Genomic DNA, 26,013 nt, shown 5'->3' on the forward strand with positions numbered 1-26,013 from the left:
GAGTCATCTTTATGAGACCCAACAGTACAACAGTAAGCAGGATCTTTTTGTTTTGGGGAGAGGGTTTTAACTTTGTAGCTCTGTCTGGCCCGGAACTTAGAATGTAGACCAGGATGGCAGCAAACTCACAGAGATTACTTGCCTCTGCCTTGCAAATGTTCAAGGTATGTGCCACCAGCAATAAATATGATCTTAAGATTGAAAGACAGTAATAGGAAAAAAAGAGTTGGGTATTTTGGTATATGCTTGTAACCCTGGCACTTGGGAGGTGAAGACAGGAGGAGGAGGAGAAGCTAAAGGACCCAGCTACACAGTGAGTTCAAGGCAAGCTTGAACTATACGAAACCCTCCCTGCCTCAAAGAGACCGTAAACAGAACCAGAATGATTTACATATTGGACTTTCAGACACAATGATTAACGTAACCATGACTAAAAAAGTAAAGTAGCTAAAGTATATTCAGTAATTTGATGACAAAAATAAGGGGAACTATATAAAAACACAAGAAGTATCAAACAGAAGTTCTAGAAAACAAAAGAACTAAGCTAGGCTCAGTGGCACATGCCTGCAATCTCAGTCACTTGCAAGGATGGGGCAGAAGGATTGTGAGTTCAAAGACAACCTAGGCAAATTAATGAGAACCTATTAAAAATGTAAAGAGGGTCAGGGATGTAGTTTAGGGATATCACATTTAGGCAGGAAACACAGGCCCTGATTTAATTCCTGGTAACCAAAAAGAACAACAAAAGACAACACCTAACATGTTTAAACAGGCTTCAGATCAGATTAGACACAGATAAGACTCATGTCGATGAAAAATTAGAGGTTTGCCTTTAATCCCAGCATGTGGGAGGCAGAGGCAGGAGGATCTCTGGTTTGAGACCAGCCTGGTCTACAAAGTGAGTTCCAGGACAGCTAGGGCTATACAGAGAAACCCTGCCTCGAAAACAAAACAAAAAAAGAAAGGAAGGTTCACACATTAAGAGCAAATTATAGAAACATACTATGTAGCCTATTTTTAAAACATGATATTATATCAACTACTAGGCACTTCAATATAGCTATGGAAATAATGAATGCCAATTTCATGATAGTTTCCACTGAGGGAAGAGAAACATATGTATTAACATTATTAATATTCTATTTAATGTTTGTTACTTATTACTGCCATCTTCCCTTTTTTATTTTAATTTAAATTAGAAACAATCCCTTCCATGCTCCCATGGCCCCCACTGGCCCCATCCCATCCCTTTTCTGCTCCATAGAAAGGATGAGACCTTGATGGAGATCATCAAAGTCTGTCACATCATTGGGGCAGAGCCTAGGCCCTCTCCCCTATGTCTAGGCTGAGAGAGTATTCCTTTCTGGGGAATGGGCTCCCAACGTCCACTCCTACACGAGGGATAAATACTGTTCCACTACCAGAGGCCCCATAGACTGCACAGGCCTCCTAACTAACTCACATTCAGAGGCCTGATTGCGTCCTGTGCTAGGTTTCGAGCTGTCAGTCTGGGGTTCATGAGCTTCCCCTTGTTCAGGTCAGCTGTTTTTGTGGGTTTCTTCAGCCTGGTCTTGACCCCTTTGCTCATCACTCATTGCTGACTCATTCCATGGAACAGATGTGAAGATCATAGTGTAAGGAGTTCTTAATTGGTCTAAATAATTTACTCAGAGTCAGATATGAAGGAAAATGCTGACAGATCAAAGGAGCAAGCCAAAAACCACCTTTTACCTCCTTGGCATCTCAGCAGACAACAGATCAAGTTTCTGTTTTTTCCTGCTTATATCCTCTTTCCGCCAGCCAGCTCACTTCCTGTCTGTCTATACAGAGCTCCAGACCTCTATGGTCAGCTAGTGGCAAGCTCCACCCTCTGATCTTCAGACAGTGTCATAACACTTAGCAGATACAGATTCAGCATCTAATGTACTAGAGGTTTTGTATTCTTTTTTATTTGTTTTTGGTTTTTCGAGACAGGGTTTCTCTGTATTGCTTTGGTGGCAGTCCTGGACACTCTGTAGGCCAGGCTGGCCTCGAACTCATAGAAATCTGCCTCCCATGTGCTGGGATTAAAGGCATGTGCCACCAACGCACAGCTTGTAAGAAAAAGATTTACCTGTTTTTATGTATATATATAGTCTTATGTCTTTTTCTGCACTTGGTAGTTCCTGAAATGTGTGCAATGCCCACAGATGCCAAAAAAGGGCGTTGGATCTCCTGGAACCATTGTTACAGGTGGTTATAAGCTGCAATGTGGGTGCTGGCAATTGAACCTGGGTTCTCTGCAAGGGCAGCAAATGTTCTTAGACCTGAGCCACCTCTCCAACACTAAATACTGTATTATCTTTAAAGACTTTTATTATTTTTATGTAGATGGGTATTTTGCCTGCATGTATGGCTATGCATCACTTGTATGACTGGCTCCTGTAAGGGTCAGGAGAGGGCATCAGATGCCCTGGACCCAGAGTTACAAATTGGCCATGTGGGTGTTGAGAATTCAGTCTAACAGCTAGTGCTCTTAACCACTGAGCCATCTCTCCAACCTCCCAAAATGATGTATTTTGTTTTGCTTTTTTTTTTTTTTTTTTTTTGGTTTTTCGAGACAGGGTTTCTCTGTGGCTTTGGAGGCTGTCCTGGAACTCGCTTGGTAGTCCAGGCTGATCTCGAACTTACAGAGATCCGCCTGCCTCTGCCTCCCGAGTGCTGGGATTAAAGGCGTGCACCACCAACGCCCGGCTTTGTTTTGCTTTTTTGAGACAGGGTTTCTCTGTATAGCCATGGAACTCACTCCGTAGACCATGTTAGCCTTGAACTCACAGAGATCTGCCTGCCTCGGTCTCCTGAATGTGCAGATTAAAGGTGTGCACTACCACCGCCAGGCAAAATGATGTATTCTTAAAGAAGTCAACACGGTGGCTCATAACTTTATTCCCAGCATTATAGAGGCTGACACAAGAACATCAGTAGTATGAGGCAACCCTGGGCTGTGTAAGGAGATCCTGTCTAAGTCAATTAGTACCAATGAAAAAGTGAACAATCCCCATGCCTGGCAGCAAAATATGTTGTTCCCTGTGTGGGGAAAAATATTTTTAACATTTTCAACATTGTAAGTTTTTTCAGCACTGAAACAGGCTCCCAGACCTTAGCACAACTTGATCCATCATGGAAGTACCATTCAGGCTGTAACACTCAGCAAGCAGACTGAACCACCAGCCAAAACAAAGACCTATCTATCAAAGTCCACATAGTTCTCGGAAAGTGTCTAAATGGACGAACCTTACCTTTCAGCTTCTGCAGTGCTGCTTCTGGTTAACTGCTCGTGTTAGCTGAAGTTTGTCAACCCAGAACACTTGTACTTAAAAAGCCCACTCTGAGAAAGGCTCAGGGCTACACTGGGATACTGAATACTCAGTATAGTTGCTATCTGGCTAATAGACTTTCCATTGCCTTAAACCCATATCTGAGCAGTCTTCTCTGGTAAATGCCCCACAACAAGCACCAAGCAAAGGGAGGGGGAGAGAAAAGGAGAGCGATTTCAGTAAGGAGGGAGAAGGGGAAAGAAGAGAAACTCCTAGAAGGCGATATCTTGGTAGACTTTGTTTTCTTTGAAGATTAAATCTGACAACAGTTTTTTTAAAAGATTTATTTATTATGAATACAACATCCTGCCTTCATGTATGCCTGCACGCCATAGAGGGCACCAGATCTCATTGTGGGTGGTTGTGAGCCACCATGTGGTTGCTGGGAATTGAACTCAGGACCTCTGGAAGAGCAGTCGGTGCTCTTAACCTCTGAACCATCTCTCCAGCCCTGACAACAGTTTTTAAAAAAGATTCATGTATTTATTATGTTTACAGTGTTCTATCTGCATGTATGCCTGCAGGCCAAAAGAGGGCACCAGATCTCATCACTGATGGTTGTGAGCCACCATGTGGTTGCTGGGAAGTGAACTCAGGACCTCTAGAACAGTCAGTGCTCTTAACCTCTGAGCTAATTATTCTCCAGCCCCAAAGACAGTTTTAAACTTTGATTCTAAGCTATCCTTATATTAACACACAGAGATTCCAAAATCCTTCTGTCTTCTCAAATATGTAGGACTCTTTAAATTATGACAACATTTTAACTTGAAACAGTGTGACTAAACCAAACAGAAGAAAAGGACTGTCAAGAAAACTATTAAAACTGGGAGCAGCCCGGCGGTGGTGGCGCACGCCTTTAATCCCAGCACTCGGGAGGCAGAGGCAGGCGGATCTCTGTGAGTTCGAGGCCAGGCTGGACCGACAGCCTCCAAAACAATACAGAGAAACCCTGTCTCGTAAAACCAAAACAAACAAACAAACAAACAAACAAAAAAAACCTGGGAGCAAGTAACTGTGTGGTAGTGGTGCACACTTTAAATCCCAGCACCCAGGAGGCAGATGCAGGCAGATCTGAGTTCAAGGTCAGCTTGGGCTACTCCTGTCTTGGAAAAAAACAAAACAGAGCAAAGAATGATTTAAAACCTAATACCCTTAGAGAAAGAACTGCACTCTCAAAAAAGAACAGGTGCTTTGCCTTAAAGGTCTGAAATATGCCTATCTTTGGTAACTACACAAGAGAAAAGGGGAATTACAATCCAGTCAGTTCTACGACAGCAGTGACACTTGGCTTGAAAGCAGTCATTCTTGCTCGGAGGACAATACACCCAGTAGTCTTCACTAAGTGTGACTGTTAAACTACAAACAACAAATGATTCTGGACTAAAAAAAAAAAGAAAAAAAAGAAAAAAGAAAAAAAAAAAAAAAGAGACACTAAACAAAGCCCAATAGTGGTGCATACCTTTAATCCTAGCACTTGGGAGGTAGGAGGATCTCTGTGAAGAGGCCAGCCTGGTCTACAGAGTGAGTTCCAGGACAACCTCCAAAGCAATACAGAGAAACCCTGTCTCGAAAAACCAAAAAGTAAAACACTATATATATAACCAAGGTAACTTATATAAAGTATCTTAAAGAAATCAGATTATAGAAGACTATTATCTATATACCTATATATACTGAACATTGTACACCTTGTCATTTGGAGATACTGTTGTTCAGGCTGGCCTCAAACTCTTCACATGTAGATCAGGTTAGACTTGAACTTCTGATCCTCCTGACTCCATACTCTAAGTGCTAGTACTAAAGGTGTGTGCCAGCTTAAACTGTATAAATAAATTGTAGAAGTCCCATCATAGGGGTGAAGGGGAAATGTTTGAGAAGTCAAGATCTTCCATCTTCCACAGCAGGGTAATATTTACTACTAAAAATAAGTAAAAGGGGAGGGGTAAGCAGAAGAGGTAGCAAGGTAGCGCATTTGGAGTTCAGACGCCTAGGGTTTATGGAACAGAATCTGTATCTAAGCTGTCGCTTACTTCAATTATGACTGAATGAGTTCTTTTCTCTGGAGTAAACCTACTGTGAGAACTGGCTCAAACTCAGCACACAGGGTATATTTGGCACACAGTAAGTGCTCAAATGAGCCATATTAAGAGCTTGATAATTGGAAATGTTGAAGTAAATAGCAAAGAAATGACTAAGTTAAAAGGAAAGCAGGAATGGGAAAGAGAGGCAGGCAGCAGGTGGGATGAGACAGGGGTCTAACATTTTCATTATTATCTGGCAGCAGCACTGTCCAATGCAAGCCACTCTGTGATTTTAAATATCCTTACATTTTAAAAAATTAAAAAGAAACAAGAAAAATTAATTTTAATAATGTTTTATTTAATTCTATGTATTCAAAATATTATCATTTAAAACATACTGGTTATAAACAAATTAAGATTTTAACATTCTTTTGTAATAAGTACCTGAAATCCAACATGTTTGCACATTTATAGCATATCTGCATTCAGACAAGCCACATGGTAACTGTTCAACCTTAAGTGGCTAGTGGCTATGATACTGGACAGTGTGCCTAAGACAGTAATTGATTCTGAAAAACAATACTTGTCATTAAGTGGGTGACAATACAGCAACGGCCACTATTTACTAATGGAAGAGACTGCAACCTTATACAGTAGTCTAGCCAAAACAAAGAGAATCTCAATGTGATCAGCCTTCATATTCAATTACCAATTTACAGACATAGGAAGGAAACAAAGAAACAAAAAAACCCTACATTAAATGGCATGCTAAAACACAGTAAAATTTAGGCTATGGGAAACTTAAAAGATGAACAAATGAAAACAGGGAATTTTTTGTTAATAACATGGAGGAAGAATCCATGAATATAAAACTAAAAGGATTTATAAATGAATACATAGAATGTTCTGCAACTTCCAGGAAACTGAAACTTTTAATATATGATCAGATAATTATTTTCATTAATTTGTAAGTAAAGTATACAAAAGTATATTAAAACTATAAAATACCTGTTTTAAGGAGCCATTACCTCTCAGGAGTAAATACTGATGAAATAATATATCTGGATTTTCTTCAAAACAATATGCAAACTAGAGACTGGTGTGGAAACTGAAATAAGATGAAACTGGCTACAAATCAGTAATTGCTAAGACTAGATCAGATACACATGAGGTTTATTACACTGCTTTGTCTGCTCTCATAAATTTAAAATTTTTTACAATGAGAGACTGCAAGGAAAACTATGAAGGACAGAGATTAGACTGTGATGAGCAATCACAGAGCATCCAAGCTAAGCTCAGATTAACTCCTTAAGATCTGGAGAGAGCTTGTTTTCTTGCTTCTTATCCTTCTACACCCTTAGGAGGTCCCATATTATACCAATGCATCATTTCCTTCTCAGCTCATCTGATACTCTCCATAAGGAATCAAGACATTTCTTGCAATTATTCATAAACCACATAAAATCACCTCTTTACAAAGCATAGGGGCTTTATTTAACATGCAGAAAGGCTCAGAAAACCTAAGTCAAACTTAACAAAATGAACTTAAGACACTAGGAAATATAGCTGAAGAACTTATTCTTTATTCTTCAAATTTTAATTAGGAAGTCAATGCTTAGTAATTTTTTCATGACTTATCTTTTAAAAGTGCAAAACTACACATTAATATCCTATTACTCCAAGTTTCTATGTCACTATTCCTTCAAGTCTGAAGAAAATGAGGAATTTATGAAGTTTCAGAGATACCAGTTCCATAAATGTAGCACCTGTTCTGAAGTCTACACTCAGGAAAATGAACAATAGTCAGTATCACACTGGCCTGAAACCTGACTAGGTTCTTCACTCAGAACACTTGCTGAACATCTGTTGGTTCTCACTACAACACAAAATTAGACTGGCATGTATGTATCTCATAAAAATTTTCAGAACAGATTAAAGATTAACATTAAAACTTAACTAAATTTCAATTTCATTGTTTAACCAAATTGCAAATAATTTTTTCTTTCAGGTCTCCCAGCATTTCAAAACAGCTAATAAGTCAATATAACCATTAAAATGTAAACGTATACTATACATATTGCACTTTTCTAACAGGCTGGGCTAGTATCTTCTGTGATGACACAAAAAGTACTGAATAAAATAATTTAAGAAAACAGTAAGTTCTAGATTAATTTCCCTCAAATTGTAAATATCATTCCCAAAATATTCTAGGTTTTCCTAAGATTTTATTTCTTAAATAAAGTTTTAAACTTAAATTGGGGAGTGGGGGGCTCTTTCTTTTTATTTGGTCCCTTGATTTCCAAAGAGGATTTTAAACAAATGACATTTCAGGTTTTCTGCCTCAATTTTTTAAAAGCTACTAGAGGTAGGCAGATCTCTGTGAGTTCTAGGCCAGCCTGGTCTACAGAGCAAGTTCCAGGAGAGGCTCCAAAGCTACACAGAGAAACCCTGTCTTGAAAAAAAACAAAAAAAAAAAAACCAAAAGGCTATTAATAAAAAACTTCAATTATCATAATCAAATATTAGTGTGTCTATATCGGTTTCTGTGTGAGAGAAGTTAACTCTGAAATGTCTGCTTATGTCTACAATAGATCCCCTCAGAGTTTTACTAAACTCTATAATTAAGATTTAATAATTGCTGGGCACTGGTGGTGCACACCTTTAAATCCAGCACTTGGGAGGCAGAGACAGGTGGATCTCTGTGAGTTCGAGGCCAGTCTGGTCTACAGAGCGAGTCCCAGGACAGCCTCCAAAACAATACAGAGAAACCCTGTCTCCAAAAACCAAAAATTTAATATATTACACACTAGAATCAAATTAAGTAAGGTAAACTTATTTTGTAAAAATTAAGTCAATTCCCAATATGCTTGACAAAACAAGCTATTCATTTGCATCTGATTTCCAATGAAGACTTTACTCAAACTGTCCAATGCTTTACTTCCAAGTGGTCCACTACAGGATTCTTCAGGGTGTTTTAAGATTGGCTGTAGCTAGAGTTCTGACTTCCATTTGGACCCTGTTCTCCTTCACTGTTCAAATGGGGAAGAAAGAAATTTTATGCCAATTAAGATTCATTTTCAACACCTGATAGTATTACTAGTTTCTGAAGTTAATTATTCTGTGGCACTATTCTACAAAACAAAGACATTTCTGATTATGACACAGGCGTAGAAAATTAAAATCCAGAAACTACCATTTGGTTTTATGTTTTTATTCTTCTGTAACTTTGGGCCCTCATACACAATAAGCAGTCTGGAAGTTAGTGTGCATATACATTAAAAGATTTAAGTTAGCGTTTGGGATTTCACTATTATTACAGGTATCACTCAACATAGAGATTACAAGTTCTGGACAATTTCCTACGAAATTAATCTGACATGTAAAACTCTATTTCTACTCTTTAGGAAAATCCAAAGTGTCTTTCAAAAAAAGAACAAAAACAAAACCAAACCAAAAACAAAAACAAACCTGCTGTCCAATGACATAATAAAATCATATGGTAGTGATAACAAACTTTTATACATCAAAAAATATGGTAATTTCCTAGAAAAAATGGTGAATATTAAAATAAAAATAACTAAAGCTGGAAATACCAGTAACTGTGACAATAGAAGATTGCCTTATCTTGTCCATCATCATCTTGCAGCTTCAGGCCCTGCCATTAGTGGAGAATCACTCAGGGAGCTTCTGTAAAAAACGCATCCAAAGGTAGCTGTTTGAATGACTGCCTTAAGCAGCTGCTCGTAACAGTTAAGCATCAGTTTCTTCTCAAGTGTAACATTGCGGTAAACAGCAGCATCTATAAATGCATCTCAGTGCTATACAATCTTTGAAGTAACAACTGAGCTGACAGCATTTATTTTCCTTCTCACCTTTTTCTCTTCCTTGAATGATCTGACACACAGTGAGGCAAAGAGCCATTCAATCAATGAACAGATTAATTTAAAACAAAAGTTTCTTAGCAGAGGAGATTCACTTTTGGCAAAATCATATGTAACTGTTTCCTATGGATCATAGGATCACTCAGAAGCCAACATTTATTATCTTTAGTATATCAGATCATCAAAAATTTTGAAAATGGCTACTGAAATGCATAAAATAATCATTACTGAAGGGAAAGGAATGCAGAGTCAATGTAAAGAATTATTTGAGCTTTTTATGGCAGAATTTCAAATGAGTTTGCCTAGTTCAGTTCCATTTATGTACAGAATGTGGCTATATGTTGAGGGATACCTGTAATAGACCTCCATTGCAAAAGGAAAAGTTACTAGACAGGATTTATCTAAAAACTGAGACATATCGCAATTTATCAAGACAGAAATTATATAAAGAGAAATTAAGAAAATTTAGTATAAGTTTTTAGAAAAAGATAAAACATGACACAATTTAAGGAAAATACAATTTGAGAACACTATATAATGGAATTAAATCAGTAATTAAGTCTACAATGTACCTGTTTGGAGGTGGTTTTGGCTTCGGCATCTTACTAAGAATTGTTGCCATCTCTTTTCTCTCATCAAAATTCTTCCACTGCTCATATAGTTTTAAAATAACCCTGATTATTTCCAAAATCTAGAAGAAAGTATTTGAAAACCTTTCAGTAACTAAACTAGCAATGTATTAGCATTTAAAGAACACACAACATGCCTTAACCTAACTTGGGAGAGAGAGGCAGGTGGATTTTGATGCATTGGGGCCAGCCTGATCTAAATAGCAAGTTCCAGGCAAGGCAGGGCTGTATAGTAAGACTATGTCTTCAAAAAAGAAGAGTACCTTCTCCATATCCACAGAAAGTTCTGCAAACCATTGCCTAGCATCTTTCTGTTGTACAACACAGGCTACATGTAGGCAAGCTAAAAAAAAAAAGAAACAATTGTTCAAAATTAACAGCAAACAGTCTTAAAAACTAAAGATTTTCATAAAGATTTTATCTTATTTTCCAGTACTATTTTTAAAAATATAGCTACATGTTGAGATATCTCTCCCCCCCTCCTTTTGACACACTGCCTTCAATGTATACTGGCCACTGTGAGTACCTCGAGGCACATTTGTTACAAGAGAAACAACTCCAGCCAAGAAATTAAACAGGAGCCGGGCGTTGGTGGCGCACGCCTTTAATCCCAGCACTCGGGAGGCAGAGGCAGGCGGATCTCTGTGAGTTCGAGACCAGCCTGGTCTACAGAGTGAGTTCCAGGACAGCCTCCAAAGCCACAGAGAAACCCTGTCTCGAAAAACCAAAAAAAAAAAAAAAAAAAAAAAAAAAAAAGAAATTAAACAGGAAAAAAAAATCATCTATGAAAAGCAGTGCAAAGTACTCATACCACACCCAGAAATCATTGCCAGAAAACAAAACCCTACCTCACCAATGAACTACTAAGTCTTAAAAAATGTTGGGAGCACAAAAGTCCTTGTACCCACAGATTGCTGGGAAAATCAGGAATGTTAATCATGCAGGGGTTGTCTCCTCAAAGGAGGAAATAAAATACCAGCTTTCCATGCAGCAAGTAGGGAGTGGACATTATTAACAACCTGGTGACCTTTTGCTATCTATAGAGGCAGAACCCACCCAAATACCCCAGAATGCTTATCCCAGACTTTCCCTCCCTAAACCTGTATCTTTAGCTCTCAATTAATGGAATTCATCCTTAAGGAACATAATCTAAATTTTAAAAAGTTAAATTTCACTTAAGCATTTACTGATCTTTGCACTACAGCCAATGGTTTGGTCAGACAAGCTTTTAAGATGGTCTTGTAGGCTGGAGAGGTGACTCAGAGGTTAAGAGCACTGGCTGCTCTTCCAGAGGTCCTGAGTTCAGTTCCCAGCAACCACATGGTGGCTCACAACCATCTTATAGTGGGATCTGATGCCCTCTTCTGGCAATAGTAACATGCGGATAAGGCGCTCCTATCCATAAAATAAATAAATCTTGATGGATGGTAGTTGCGCACGCCTTTAATCCCAGTAATCAGCAGGAGGCAGAGACAGTGGATCTCTGAGTTCAAGGTCAGCCTGGTCTATAAAGTGAATTCCAGGACAGCCAGGGCTGTTACACAGAGAAACCCTGTCTCGAAAAACCAAAATAAATAGATAGATAAATCATTTTCGCTAATTCAGAATACTACCAAGTCCAGTGCTTTACAAGAGTCACCAGTGCTGCAGAAGTGTTAAGTACAGCCCATGTATGACCTCTACTATTCTTACTACTAATAAGAAAGGAGCCAGGAAAATCAACAGGAGAAGAAAGAAGGAGCAGGAACTATTAAGTGCCTTGGATATAACAGACATTTGGTGCTCTATAGGCTGTTTCACTTAGCTCTTGAAGCAATTCTTCATGAAGTTATTATCCCTCCCACAATTTTACAAGCTCAGAAAAATTACATAATTGTTTCTACAACTGTAGAGAAAGCCATGTCTCAGTGTGGTCTACTTAACTCTAGCCCATCCCTGCATGCCTTCTCCACCCTGTGGGATGCCAGTTAACTTCTCCTAGCAACAGCAGCACAGGTGCTACTTTCTTTTTTTTTTATCATCATTTATTTATATTAAATAAATATTATATTAAATAGAAATGTGCAATGATTGACTGAAGTTTATAATACTGTTTGCTTGATTAATTTCTTTGTGAACCATTATGACCAAAAGATAAGTGTTGAATGGTAATTACATGGAATTTATAAAAATATGGAACGCTTCACGAATTTGCGTGTCATCCTTGCGCAGGGGCCATGCTAATCTTCTCTGTATCGTTCCCATTTTAGTATATGTGCTGCCGAAGCGAGCACTTGAGCTTTTACTGGATCCAGAAATGGGAGTCAGAACCAGTTACTTAAGACAACTAGTAACAGCAGATTTACACCCAAATTTTTCCCTTTAAGCAAACAAAAACATTGTTTAGGTACTGATTAAAACGTTTTAAATGAATTAAGGGGGGAACCTATCAAAAAAGGGATTGAGGATCAGCAACGCTAATCTGTTGTAGTACATATTACTGAAAGCTCACACTAAAGGATTAGTCTACCACTTCATAAAAACAAATTACAATCAGACGGAATGTGTTTTAGGGTGACCTAAATAGGCAAAAACAGTTTAACCAAGAAAGGCACTCCAAATTTACATACCTAAAGCTATCATGAAAGGAGGATACAGCAGACAAAGATCCGTCCTGTAGGTATCATTCACTATTCTCCTGTAGAAATGTAAATCTTATCATTACTAACAGCACAACTACTTCATTGATTACGTAACTTCTCCCAGACAGAGCCAGATTTCCATCTTTGTGCATTTACATCACTGTTCTATTACTGAGAAGAGTCACAAAGATGAAAACAGAAGCAAAATAATGGATGCCTGAATGTGACAACAGATACACTCACTGGATTAATGTACTAGTGAGCATATTTTTGATGTTGGGACCTCATCACAAGTTATATAAAATAAGTTCTTCATATTTGTGAAAAATAAAAAGTTAAATTAAAAAGTCATTATTTGAAATGGATTTGTACTGAATCCAATCAAAAAGTATTATTTTAAGAATAAATTCATTCTACAGGTGGTGGTGCAAGCCTTTAATCCCAGCACTTGGGAGGCAGACGCAGGCGAATCTCTGAGTTTGAAGCCAGCATGATCTACAGAGTGAGTTCCAGGCCAGCCTCAAAAGCTACAGAGAAACCCTGTCTTAAAAAAACCAAAAGACCAAAAAAAAAAAAAAAAAAAAAAAGAGAGAGAGAGAGAGAAAATTTTCATTCTTAATTTTCATGGAAAGTCTTGTTTTCCATCTGAAACATTAACAGATATACTTATCAAATAGGTAATTCAAGATATATATGACTTTATAACTCTATACCACTATAGCTATTAAAATTTAACAAGCACTTAAACTACTAAACCACATATTTAGTTGTCAACCCTCCTATCTAGTAACAGGTTACATATGAGTAACTTCTGTTCTAGTTACCATGCCAGGGGAAGCAACACGTCTTCTTGGCCCATGTCCTGCACATACTGGAGCAGAGGTCTATAAGGATGATACACTATCAAGCAACAATCCTAGAAACAGTTTAAAAACATGTATGTATAAAAGCAGATTATTACAACATAAAGCGTTATCATTTCCAACTAATTGTTCTGTGTATTTCAAACTAATTTCTCTTGCTTCTCCCTTCTTATTCTTTTACTCAAATACGACCTGAGCTACTGTGAGAGTGAAGGCAGTGCTCTCTCTGGAATACACCTTGGTAAATCAGTTGGCAGCAAGTCAGCATCCACTCTTCCCCTTAGAGACGCAAAGTGTCACATCTGCAACACACTGACACCCTCACTAGCCTATAACGCCATGGAGGAGAGCTCTGCCCAAGACATCATCTGACTTTAGTTCTGCATACACATACGTACGTACACACACACACACACACACACACACACACACACACCACGCAAATTGTGCACCCAGTTTGCAGTGGCTTAACTTCCTGGCTTATTTGCTTGTAATCCTTATTATAACTATATAAAATTTAAAAAAATTTCCCAGCCCAAGTAAGATATACAAATTATTTTACAGGCCTCAGAAGGAAAAAACAGGTGATAAAGCTATTATAGTTCTATGATTTTTGACATCACATATCATTTAGACAAATTTAAAATTTACCCCCTTCAGAATAACTCATTAAATTAAGTTTTACTGTATTATGGAAAAATATACATACCATTAATTCTAAAAGGTAGAATTCACATTCTAGTATCTGTTAAAAAAATCATCCAGTGCAAATAAGCATAATTATACGAATATTCCTTGTTTAAAGTAACAACTTCCACAGATAAATTAAAGAATTTACCAGTCTTATATAAAATTTCTAAACAAGAAAATAAACACAGCAATTTACATTAGCATTAACAGTCACAATAATGTTTTCTTTTTTGGTTTGTTTGGGGTTTTTTTGTTGTTTTTTTTTTTTGAGACAGGGTTTCTCTGTGTAGCTTTGGAGCCTCTCACTCGCTCTGTAGACCAGGCTGGTCTCAAACTCATGGAGATCACCTGCCTCTGCCTCCCAAGTGCTGGGACCAAAGGTGTGTGCCACCACTGCCAGGCAAAATACAGTTACTAGTTTTGTTTGTTTGACTGTCTACACCAGCTGGCCTCAATGACACAGAGATTGCCTGCCTCTGTCTCCTGAGTGCTAGAAGTAAATAGCAAATATGGAGTCCTGGTAAAAAATAGCACTTTACTGTTACATGTTTTAAATCCTTATAAGGAAAAGGCAATGTCATATGTTCTTCTTTTGGGGAATGGGAGTAACATGGAACTGAACCCAAAGTCTCAAATATGTTAAGCATTTACTCTACTACTGAGCTACGACCCCAGAATTCTCTCGACTTAAAAAAATAAATCCTGTTAGAAAGCTTAAAAAGTTTAAATTTGAGCCAAGTATGTGGCACCTGCCTTTAACTCCAGCATCAGAGTCCAGCCTGATCTACACAGACAAACCCTGTCTCAAACAACAACAACAAAAAAACTAACAAAAACTTCCTAAACTTCCTAAGGTGATTTAACTGGCATCCAAGATTAATAATCACTATTGTTAAGTATTGCCAGAAAAAGAGAAGTTACTGAGATTTTTAATATAAAATAATGTCTATGTTTTACATTACTTGAAACTTCCATTTCTAAGAGACTATGTTTGTTCTAACATAAAGTAAGTTAATACAAAGCTTTATATAATATACTTACATGATTCATCCTGTAAGGAAATTCCTTTGGAAAGGCATATGAAAATCTAGTTTTTACTATAAGAAACAAAACAAAACAATTAAAACCAAGAAAATGCCAACATTAAATTTGTTCAAAATGCCTTTAATGTAGCACAAAATGTCAGAAGGTATGCTGTATTTATTACTCGCAGTAGGAACTCTCACAAATACTTAAAAAAACCCGGAGCTTTGTTTTCAGGGAGGACAAAGCTGAGTGGTAGGAAGCACCCTTGCTCACACAACTGGAGAGCTTCAATTTCAGAGAGAAAAAAGGTTCATACTGGATGGGCCGGGTGTCTGCCCTCCCAGTACTTGGGAGTACAGACAAGATGACTGGAAAAGTAAAGGAAAAGGGAAGAAAGAGGGAAGGTGGGGGAGGGGAAGGACAGGGAAAGAGAAGCCAAGGGAAAGAAAAGCCAAGAAGGGAAAGGAGGAAGAAAAGGAAAAAGCTCCTATTGCTTTTTAAAGGATCAAAAGACTGAAAAAAAAATCACTAGATTCTATCATCTGTAAATCTTTTCAACTCTAAAGTTTTTCTATCTGCTTGTAATTTATCTTAGAAAGAATATAGGACACAATTTTAGATAGATTTATGTATGAATTTATTGGTTTTTCAATTCTGAGACAAGGGATCATTATGAATCCTTGGGGAGCCTGGAACCTGCTATGTAGGTTAGGCAGGCCTCAAGGTAATAGAGATCTGTTGGCCTCTGCCTTGGGTTGGTATTATAGGCATGCACCACCACACCTCATCAAAACATATTTTAATAAAAGCATCATGATACATGCAAAGTCTCTAGGTCATTTTCCTATAGAACATAGTTACCATTTGTAGTCACTAATAAAGTACAAATGAAAAACCACTGTTAACTATCATCTCAAGAAGTCAGGAGATACACACACTTAAGTACTATTGAGAAAACTGTACTCCAGTCATTTAGGTTCAAATACTTAAACCAATTAAGGTAGCAAGCTCTGGTTTATAATTTCTTCCACTGGTACAAGTGACTTCCTTCACTAAGAGGAATTCTGTGCTTTTTTTTTTTTTTTTTTTTTTTTTTTGGTTTTACGAGACAGGGTTTCTCTGTTTTGGAGGCTGTCGGTCCAGCCTGGCCTCGAACTCACAGAGAACCGCCTGCCTCTGCCTCCCGAGTGCTGGGATTAAAGGCGTGCCACCAACGCCCGGCGAAGTCTGTGCATTTTATGTATTACATTTCAACAAGGTAAAATAATGTCTATACAGGACTGGCATAGTGGTGCATGCTTTTAATCCCAGCAATTGGGAAGTAGACAGATCTCTGAGTCTGAGGTCAGTTTGGTCCAGATCCTGTTTCGAAAGTTTGTAATTGACACATATCATTAAACCTGGACTTGGACACCTAACACCTCCATTGATATCAGATTTACATTATGAAGTCAGCTTCTATCCCACTTAATACCAAAATGATATGATCCACTTTTTTTGTTGTTTTGTTTTTTGAGACAGGGTTTCTTTGTGGAGCCCTGGCTGTCCTGGAACTCACTCTGTAGACCAGGCTGGCCTTGAACTCAAAGATCCATCTTCCTCTGCCTCCCAAGTGCTGGGATTAAAGGCATATACTACCACCACCAGACCCACATTTTTAAAACATTTACTATTTATCTTGTGTTTGTGCATGCATACACATGTACACCCAATAAGGTGGAATTCAGAGAACATATTATGGGTCCTAGGGATCAAACCCAGGTCATCTGGTTGAGCCATCTCTCCAAGGTTATGTAGTAAAACTCTCTAAAAACACTACAACAAAACCATAATTTACTTGCTTAAGTCCTAATCCCTACTACCTCAGAAGGGGATTATACCTGGAGAAACCTTTGCAGCAATGGAGAGGCTTAGCGGTTAAGAACACTCATTGCTCTTGCAGATGACCAGAGTTCAGTTTTCAACCCACGTGACTACAGCTCCTGGGAATGCAACACTTTTTTTTTTAACTTCTTCAGGTGCCCATATGTACCACGCAGACGCAAACACCAAAGCACATACATAAATCATTTTTAAAAAGGGGTAAAGGTTAAATTAAGTCATAAGGGCAGGATGTAATTCTACAGGAGTACTTGATGTGGTTTGACATAAAGTATCCCCATGAGGCATGTTGAAGGCTAAGCCACAGCTGGAGAATGCAATCACTGACAGGTGGTATTTCACTGAATCACTGAAAGATGAAGTTTCTCAACACTAATGGAGTCATAACTGAACATCCAAATGGGAGGTGGTAGAGCCTAATTAGAGGACGTGGATCCCTGGCAGATTGTCACTCAAGAAATTCTTCTCAGCCCCAGTCTCCTCCACTCTTTCTGCTTCTTGGCCATCATGATGTAAGTACTCTCCTCTGTTACACCCCTGTATTGTGATGTTTCTGCCTTGCCAGAGGCCTAACAGTGACAGAAGCAGCAAATCGCAGACAGAAACTTCTGAAGCTACGAGTCAAAATGAACCCTTCCTTTAAAACTGCTTCAAAAAAATCAAATAAAAGAAAACAAAGAAACAAAAAAAGCCAACAAATAAAACTACTTCACTCGGTATTTGCAGCACCAAAACGTCTGTTGTCTTTTTAATTCCCCCAGAGACTGGGTCTCACTATGTAGGCCTGGCTGTCCTAGAACTCACTATGTACAAACCAGGATGGCCTCAAACTCACAGAGGTCTGTCTGCTTCTGTGTCCCAAGTGCTAGAACTAAAGGCATATGTCACCACACCTGACTACTCCTGTTTTAATGATATGCTGCAGAAGATACATGGGGGATGGGTAGAGATGGCTCAGTGGTTAAGAGCACTTACTGCTCTTTCTTGCAGAGGACCCAGGTTTGGTTCCTAGCACCCACATGGCTACCACTATTATGTCCAGTTCCAGTGGACACAATACTCTCTTTTTGATCTCCACAGCACCAGCATGGTGTACACACAGGCAAGATACTTACAGGTATAAAATAAGTAAGTCTTTAAAAGAAAGAAAGAAAGAAAAGCTGCAGGCACACAAAGAGCAATGAAAAAATGACCATAAAAGCCAAAACAAGAAGGCCAGAAGAGAAACTAAACTTGTTGGTGTCTTGATTTTTGAACCTTCAGACTCTAGAACTTTCAGAAAATCCCTTTCTGTTTAAATATCCAATCAGGTATTTTGCTATAATAATCCTACAATAATCCTAGAAAAGAAACAGCAAGGCATTGTTCAACATGCTGGTTTTATCCTCATAGTAACTCTACATCTTGCAGATGAGAAAAGAGATTAAATGTTTCCAGAAAACAATGCAAAGCATCATTAAGGTAACATAGAATGGTGTTATTAAACTTTTCCAGCAAAATTCTACTCTTAAGCCTAAGATGTGGTCTAGGAAGATGTGTCAGCAGTTGAAGTGCTTGCTACAAGCTTGAGGAAACCAGTTTGGATCCCAGACACACAAATGGCATGTGTGGCAGTCATCTGTGACTCTAGCCTCAGAAAGCAGAGACAGGAGGCCCACAGTAACCAGGCAAGTGACAACACTAGCCACACTGGCAAGCTCCCAGTTTAACTGAGACACACTGCCTCAACAAATGAGGTGGAAGAAAAATGAAGGATAATTCTATACACCAACCTCGGGTCTTGCCATGTATACATATACAAGGATGTATGCCCACCACATACAAATATGCATGCGTGCACAGCAAACCACATGCACAAGCTCGCAGACACACACATACATATTTAAAAAGGATTGATGTGAATGGAGAAAGATGGTGTGGGTTATGCCTGTAATCTCAGCATTTAGGAGCTGAGGCATGAGAACAACCATGAGTCAAGCCAAGACTACACAGTGAGTATCTGTCTCAAAAGTCTAAAAACAAACCAACCAACCTAAAGCTTTTGTTTTGTTTTTTTTTTCAAGACAGGATTTCTCTGTGGCTTTGGAAGCTGCCCTGGAACTAGCTCTTGTAGACCAGGGTGGTCTCAAACCTGCAGGGATTAAAGGCATGCGCCACCACCGCCCGGTTGAGCAACTTGTTTTAAAGGTTGTGTAACTGAATAGGGATGGACACAAATATAGAGAGACAGGCTGGAGTAAAAGTCGGCTTAACTGGGGTTAGAGATGACTCAGCAGTTAAGATCTTTTTTAGAGGACCCGAATTTTATTCTCAGCACCCACACCAGGAAGTCCACACTCTGTACTTCCAGCTACAGGTGACTGATGCCTCTGGTCCCCTTGGGCACCTACACACGGATTCACATACCCACATGCAAACACATACCTACTCGTAATTAAAAATAATTCTTTAAAAACACAAGAGTCACTAGATGTGAGGACAAGCCTTTAATCCCAACATTTAAGAGGCAGAGCTCTCTGAGTTCCAGGACAGACAGGGTTATACAGTCACACCTGTCTCAAAATGCCAAAAAGCAAACAAAAATGAACTCAGCTGACTACCTACTCAGCACTCTTTTCTATACCATACAATTTGAAGGTTTGAAAATATATAATTCCCATCAACACAGCTCATTTTTTTTTAACCACTGAAAAGGATTATTTTAAACTAGGCATGGCAGCCCATACCCATAATCTCACCAGGAGATTAACAATCCTTCTTGGTAAGTAAAAGCAGGAAGAGCCCATGTGTCAGATGAGATGATGTCTCAAAAAAAAAAGTAATATCATAATGAATGTAAAAACGTGTGTTTTAGGCTGGAGAGTTGGCTCTGGGGTTAAGAATACTTGTTGTTGCTGAGAACCTGGGTTCGACTCCCAGCATCCACAAGGAGGCTCACCACCTCCCTGGGCACCAAGCACAAATGTTTACAGAGACACATACAGGCAAAACATACATACACATAAAATAGTAAAAATAAATCCAAGAGACATTTTGGGGCTGGAGAGATGGCTCAGCAAATGGCTGCTCTTCCAGAGGACCTGGATTCAATTCACAGCACCCACATGGCAGCTCACACCTGTCTATAATCCCAGTTCCAGGCTTCTGACACCCCCACACAGACACACAATGCAGGCAAAACACCAATGCACATAAAACAAAAATATGTCCTTTACCTCCTAAGCACTGAGATTACAGATTTGTACTCTACATCAGCAAAAAACATCTTTTTAGACTTTTTTCCCCCATCTAACAAGCTAAGGATATTCTTTGGAGCTGTAATAAATCCACCTACATTTGGGTCATAAACAAAACAAAACAAAATCTGTATGTTACAGAGCCTTCTTTAGATTTCATCCTTCAAGCAGAATACACTTTTGCACTTACACACAGAAGTAGTAGCAGCGATCAATCTTGTATTTGAGACCACACCAAATTCCTAGAGAAAAGTGAATGAGATCAAGCACTTATTAACCCAGTAAATATTAGAGATATCTGAGATCTGTTCAAAAAGTTTTTCCAAGCTCCTCTCATGTCTACAGTCTGTTCAGTTGCTACCTACTTAATCTATGAAGCATTTAAATCTCTAAATGTATTACCTTTTCTTAAAATTCCAATAATTTGGGTTGGAGTATAGCTCAGAAATATATGGTTTGCTTATCAAGAATGTTCAGAAAAAAAAAAAAGAATGTCAGTCCTTAGCACAAGTAGTCAACCAACCAGTCAATTAATAAACAAATGCTGATACTACCCACAATTCTGAAAGAATGAAGCAGCTGGAATAAATATAAGGCTTCTTAGGTAAGTTATTTCCTTTTCAACCTGATATACTATCATGTAGTGTACTTTAAATATATTCTCATTTAATTTCAGATAAACCACTTAAGATCCTAAACCATTCACTTACTATAAAAAAATAGAAAAAGCAAGAATTGGTCCTTTATTTAAGAAGTTAAAACTATTCAAATACCTTTAATTAAAAATCTGTAATCTGCCAGGCATTGGTGGCACATGCCTTTAATCCTAGCACTTGGGAGGCAAAGGCAGGAGGATCTCTGTGAGTACAAGGTCAGCTTGCTCTGCAGAGAGAGTTCCAGGACAGCCTCCAAAACAGTACAGAGAAACCCTGTCTCAAAAGAAAAACAACAAAAAACAAACAAACAAAAAATCAAATCACCTGTAATCTAAGATGGGCAGTGTCAGTACATGCCTTTAATCCTAGTAGGAGGATCTCTGGGAGTTTGAGGCCAGCCTGCTCTATGCCTTACTTTCCTCATTTATAAAACGGGATGTAAGCGTTACAGCTCTGAGAGGAAAGGCTTCCCCTATGGAAGCGTCTCATGTATGCAGGGAACGGCATCCTGGCAGTCAGGAGCCAAGCATACCACAAAGTCACTCTGCACAACAAACTTCACACAGAGATTTATTGGGAGGGAAGAACCCAGGAGGGTGGCTGCCTCTACTTAGATGACAAACAGTAGGGAACTGAGTAGAAGGCAGGCTTTATATAGAGTTTCTTGGTGAACAGAGACTTCCAGGGTAGCATGGGATTGGTGGGATTTTTGTGGCCTGATTTTGTGCAAGTTCAAGGATTGGTGGATTCTTTTTCTTGGTTCTGGTCTCAGGCTTGGTGTCAAATCAGAGTCAGGGTGTTCTCTCCCTGGCTCTGGTCTGAGATCAAGTCAAGGTCAAGGCCCTTTTACCCTACTGCTATATACTCCACAGTTATAGGATTAAACAAAAACTTACAGTCTCATTAAAGCATCTGATACATAGTAAGTGCCATATTTATTAAATATATAAAATAACTTGTAAGATGTATATGTTGGGGAAGTCCTGTGCATTTGTCAATAAAGTACTGTCTGGCCAATAGGGAATCTAGATAGGAGGGACTAGGAGTCCAGGAGGACTCTGGGTAGGAGAAACAAGAGGAGTTCGAGATGTAACCGCCATGGGGTAGGAAGCCCGGAACTATTCTCCGGTAAGAGAAATACTTAGATTAACAATTATGGGGTAATTACTTAAGTCAGAGCTAGCCAGTAAGAAACAAGCAAGGCCAACAGCTTCATAATTAATACAGCGTCTTGTGTGTTATTTGGGGACTACAACTCGGCAGAGCCCAGGTGACTGGCAGGTGATAAACCACAGCAGCTAGCAAAGAAAACCTTCTCTTAACATGTATATATTATCTTATATAAATTTCCACCTATGATTTTCTATACAAAGGCAATATAAAAAATTAACCGTACATAACGATTATATTTTGATGAAGAACAAAAAATTGTTTTATACCTCTACTTTGGATGCCAGAAACACACATGTAGGAGCCATTAACACAGGATCGATACTTTTCAGAGAATACCTAAAACATGGTTAGACAAGAGTTAAATTATGTCCATTTGGAAGACATACTGGGTGATCGGGGAATCATAACTATATAGCAAACAAGTGACTTACTTATATATGGCATATGGAAATTAGAAAAGAAATCTCAAACAGACTAACAATAAATAAATAAATAAAACAGTCATACCTGGCATAGAACCTCTTGAAATAGACTGTAGCAGTAGCAATAACCTGTTGTCTTAATTTAAGATGTTCACCTAATGCTTGGATAACTAAAAGGGAAATAATAAAAATTTAGTGTATCATCTGGCACCATTATAACATTAATAATATTAACTTTTAACAGTAATTTCTACATGTTACAATTATGTCCACTCATAGCTCAGTACTCCACGACACCCCTGAACCACAGCTGCCTAAGACTTGCAAATATAGCAACATGCATAAACAAGAAAAAGAAACTGCCTACAAATTATCTTGCTATAAGGAGGTTGACTATCAAATATTCCTCTTTTAATGCTTCTCATATTATTTACATAAAAAGTCCTATTCTTGCAGAAGACCCAAGTTCCATTCCCAGCACCCATATGGTGGCTCACAATCATTTGTAACTCCAGTCCCTAGGGATCCAAGTCTCCTCAATACTATATAACATATAGTGCACAGATACACATGCAGGCAAAATATTCATACATAAAATACCCATACACAAACAAATAAAATTTATTTTAAAAAATACCAGGCAACAAAGGTATCCTAGCACAGTAAAGGTCTCTTGATTAAACCCCCTTCTTGCTAATGTAAAATTATAAGGTAAAAATGACAACTACAGGATGTCAATTTAATTTATTTTTACTTTGTCTTAACCAACCTTAAAAGGGGCTGCACTAGAAAGACCCAAGGAGATTAGCTAACACTGTGCTTCCAACACATAAAGTGCAAAAAGTGTCACCCAGCACACTAAAATGATAAATGTATAAACAAAAGCATTAACTACAGACTGTAATAATCCACTGAAAATAACCATAAAAGAATCTCAAAGGTGACCAGCTATACTATACTACTTCAACCAACTTAAAACTTTACCATTTGTAAAAAATATTTGTAACTTCCAATACTCTTCTTCTGAGAGAAACTTTAAGTCCTTCTGGCGCTCTTTCAACAGATCTTGTTTATCCAAAATCCACTGCAAACTGGAAAAAGCAAGGAAGATAAAACACAGTATAGAAAACCAACAAGCAAAAGCACCTAAAACTTTAAGATTTAACAAGCTGATCATATTCTAAGAAGTACATTCCTTCTTTTCTCCTCTGAGACAGGGTTAGTCCTGGAACTCACTCTGTAGACCAGGCTGGCTTCAAACGCAGAGATCCACCTGTCAACAACACCCCACCCCCATCACTGCTAGGATTAAAGGCATGTGGTACCACACCCAGCTTCTTTTTCTTCTTCTTTTTTTTGGAGGTACATCCCTTTTTGTTTGCTTGTTTGTTTTTCGAGACAGGGTTTCCATGTGGCTTTGGAGGCTGTCCTGGAACTAGCTCTTGTAGACCAGGCTGTCCTGGAACTCACAGAGATCCGCTTGCCTCTGCCTCCAGAGTGCTGGGATTAAAGGTGTGCGTCACCACTGCCCAGCCTGAGAGGAAATTAAACATTTTTCTAATGAGATTTTTTTTTCCACCAGAATTTTCACTATCATCCCTCAAGTTTCACAATCTTGTTGGTAAACCAATTTAATTCCTTTGGTTCTTGACACTACTTGTCAGGGCTTTGCTGACTATCTTCAGATAATTCTGTGTCAGTCTTTTGTGTTTGACTCTCTTTCTGCCTGGTCATAAATAAGGATGCTATGGATGTCATTTTAAACTCTCAGGGGAGTTACTCATCTGGCTTCTCTAGCTTTTCAGCAGCTCACATAGTCTCAGCAGGGAAAAAACAAAACAAAACAAAACAAAACAAAACAAAAAAAACCCAAGAGAACTTGAAGGCAAAGGATTGGCTTTAATCCCAGTACTCAGGAGGCAGAGACTGGGGAATCTCCGTGAGTTTGAGGTCAGATTGGTCTACTGAGTGAGTTCCAGGACAGTCAGAGCTGTTACACAGAGAAACCCTATCTTGAAAAACAAAACAAGACAAAAGAGAATCTCTTGATGTTTTTCAAAGGCTCTCTACCTCTTTCTGGATTTCCTTCATACTGTCATTCGCACAAAGAACCAGCACCCAGGTTCTCCTACCCTTTATACAAAGGCCCTTCCTCAAAGACAGACTCTTACTATATCTAAAGACTTACTGTCTGCTCCAGTATTACATCACTGAGACAGTTGATGAGGGCAGTACCCAAGTACCAGGATTACAGGCTCCAACTTTATCTAAAACATCTCGGTGACTAAAAACAACGAGAAATACTATGTCGCATAGTGATGCTCCCTAAAATCACTTTGTATCAAGGGAAAACATGCTTTCTGGAAACAGGTTAACAAATTCAGTTTCTTTTTTCCCCGTTCTTGGGTAAAGAGGAAAAGGAGCTAATTCAATTCACAGAACTAAAATTTCAGTTAGTTTCTTCATCCTAAGATTTACTTAAACTACGATGTCTTGTATCAAGTCCCATTCAGTTTTTATATATTCAGTGAAAAACCTCCTCAAAGCTTAGCCCGGTCACACAACCTCGCTGCACGTTTAACCAATGCATTTAGAGAGAAATGTCTCAAATGTTACTTTAGCTCTTCCATGACCACTGACGGGCAGGCACCCGAATTCATTCATTTAAATGGTTTAAGGAATAGATAAAATCTGAAAAAAATACACACTTTTAACGCAAAATGGAAGACACTGGCTAATGAATGAAAACTGTTACCTGTTGACAGCACCTGCGCTATATCTATATTCTAAGGGCATAAACGTCAATTAAGAAGCTGGGAAGTGGTGGCGCACACCTTTAATCTAATCCCACGACTCAGGAGGAAACCGCAGGCGGAAAAAAAAAACCAAAACACCAAACCAAAACAAACAACAAAACAAAAACCGGATCAACAATCTAGGCGAATGACAAGAAATTACTACGTCGTTGCTCTCAACAAGACCTAGCAAAAGCAGCCATACCTGCCCGGATCAGGCAACCTCACAACGCTACAACGTGCCCGGACCCACACATCCCGCTCACAGTTAAGCCCCAAATTCACACAGCCACAGTCTTCCATCGGACACCGGTCCTCTTGCCCATCCTTCAGGCTCACCCAGCCCCCGAGGCCGGCCAACAAGGCCGCCCAGTTTCCCCCGGAGGGCTCGCCCACACTCCAAGAGCGGCAGCCCGTAGGGAGCCGCAGGCCCAGTCCCCCTCTCGCCCCCAGAAGCCCCAGTCCCCCTCTCGCCCCCAGAAGCGGTCCCGCGGGAGCAAACGGAAGCTCACTCACTAGTGGGAACTCTGCCAGAAGTTCCCTGCCATGGAATACTGCCTGCCCCGATACAAAAGCACCAGCCAGCAGAGCGGCCCACGGAGCCACCATAGACCCAGTCCAGCCGGCCGTGCTCCTCAACCACACTGGCTGGCTGAGGTCCGCAGCGACCGCAGCCGGAGGGAGAGAGCAGCGCCGTCGTCGCCTAGACGCCGGTCGGCAACACGGAACTGCTTACACCGGTTCCGGATGACAATAGTTCCGG

General features: G+C 39.1%; 1 protein-coding gene and 1 non-coding gene across 4 annotated transcripts; both read right to left on the bottom strand.

Moving 5' to 3' along the window:
• Positions 1 to 5,714: 5,714 nt before the first annotated feature.
• On the bottom strand, positions 5,715 to 25,944 carry Ccnc (cyclin C). 3 transcript variants are annotated; one of them, XM_040740786.1, is made up of 13 exons: positions 25,767 to 25,944; positions 23,440 to 23,546; positions 22,541 to 22,625; positions 22,300 to 22,369; positions 20,395 to 20,446; positions 15,103 to 15,158; positions 14,081 to 14,116; positions 13,333 to 13,424; positions 12,497 to 12,564; positions 10,151 to 10,230; positions 9,831 to 9,949; positions 8,971 to 9,064; positions 5,715 to 8,406 (listed from the first exon to the last, which is right to left on the bottom strand). In XM_040740786.1, the coding sequence occupies exons 1-12, from the start codon at positions 25,796 to 25,798 to the stop codon at positions 9,013 to 9,015; spliced, it is 849 nt and encodes a 282-aa protein (XP_040596720.1). In that variant the 5' UTR covers positions 25,799 to 25,944; the 3' UTR covers positions 5,715 to 8,406; positions 8,971 to 9,012. The 3 variants fall into 3 exon arrangements, with proteins under 3 accessions (XP_040596720.1, XP_005066282.1, XP_005066283.1); XM_005066225.4 differs by lacking the exon at positions 8,971 to 9,064; XM_005066226.4 differs by lacking the exon at positions 5,715 to 8,406 and having other exon boundaries at positions 8,573 to 9,064.
• On the bottom strand, positions 12,054 to 12,160 carry LOC121139093. The gene has a single exon (XR_005875929.1). It is a non-coding gene; the product is annotated as a U6 spliceosomal RNA (small nuclear RNA).
• Positions 25,945 to 26,013: the final 69 nt, after the last annotated feature.

The sequence above is a fragment of the Mesocricetus auratus genome, unplaced genomic scaffold, assembly GCF_017639785.1.
Source record: "Mesocricetus auratus isolate SY011 unplaced genomic scaffold, BCM_Maur_2.0 Super-Scaffold_6730, whole genome shotgun sequence".
In the NCBI taxonomy this organism is placed as follows: domain Eukaryota; kingdom Metazoa; phylum Chordata; class Mammalia; order Rodentia; family Cricetidae; genus Mesocricetus; species Mesocricetus auratus.

Excerpts from the sequence above, each read along its gene's own strand:
- Ccnc (XM_005066225.4), bottom strand. The coding sequence starts at position 25,798 with ATGGCAGGGAACTTCTGGCAGAGTTCCCACTA. Across the intron at positions 15,159-20,394 it reads CGCTGCTACTACTTCTGTGT|TAAAAACTAGATTTTCATAT; the intron begins GTAAGTGCAAAA and ends TGTTTCTTATAG. Across the intron at positions 9,950-10,150 it reads TTTCTGTGGATATGGAGAAG|ATTTTGGAAATAATCAGGGT; the intron begins GTACTCTTCTTT and ends ACTTTCTTCTAG.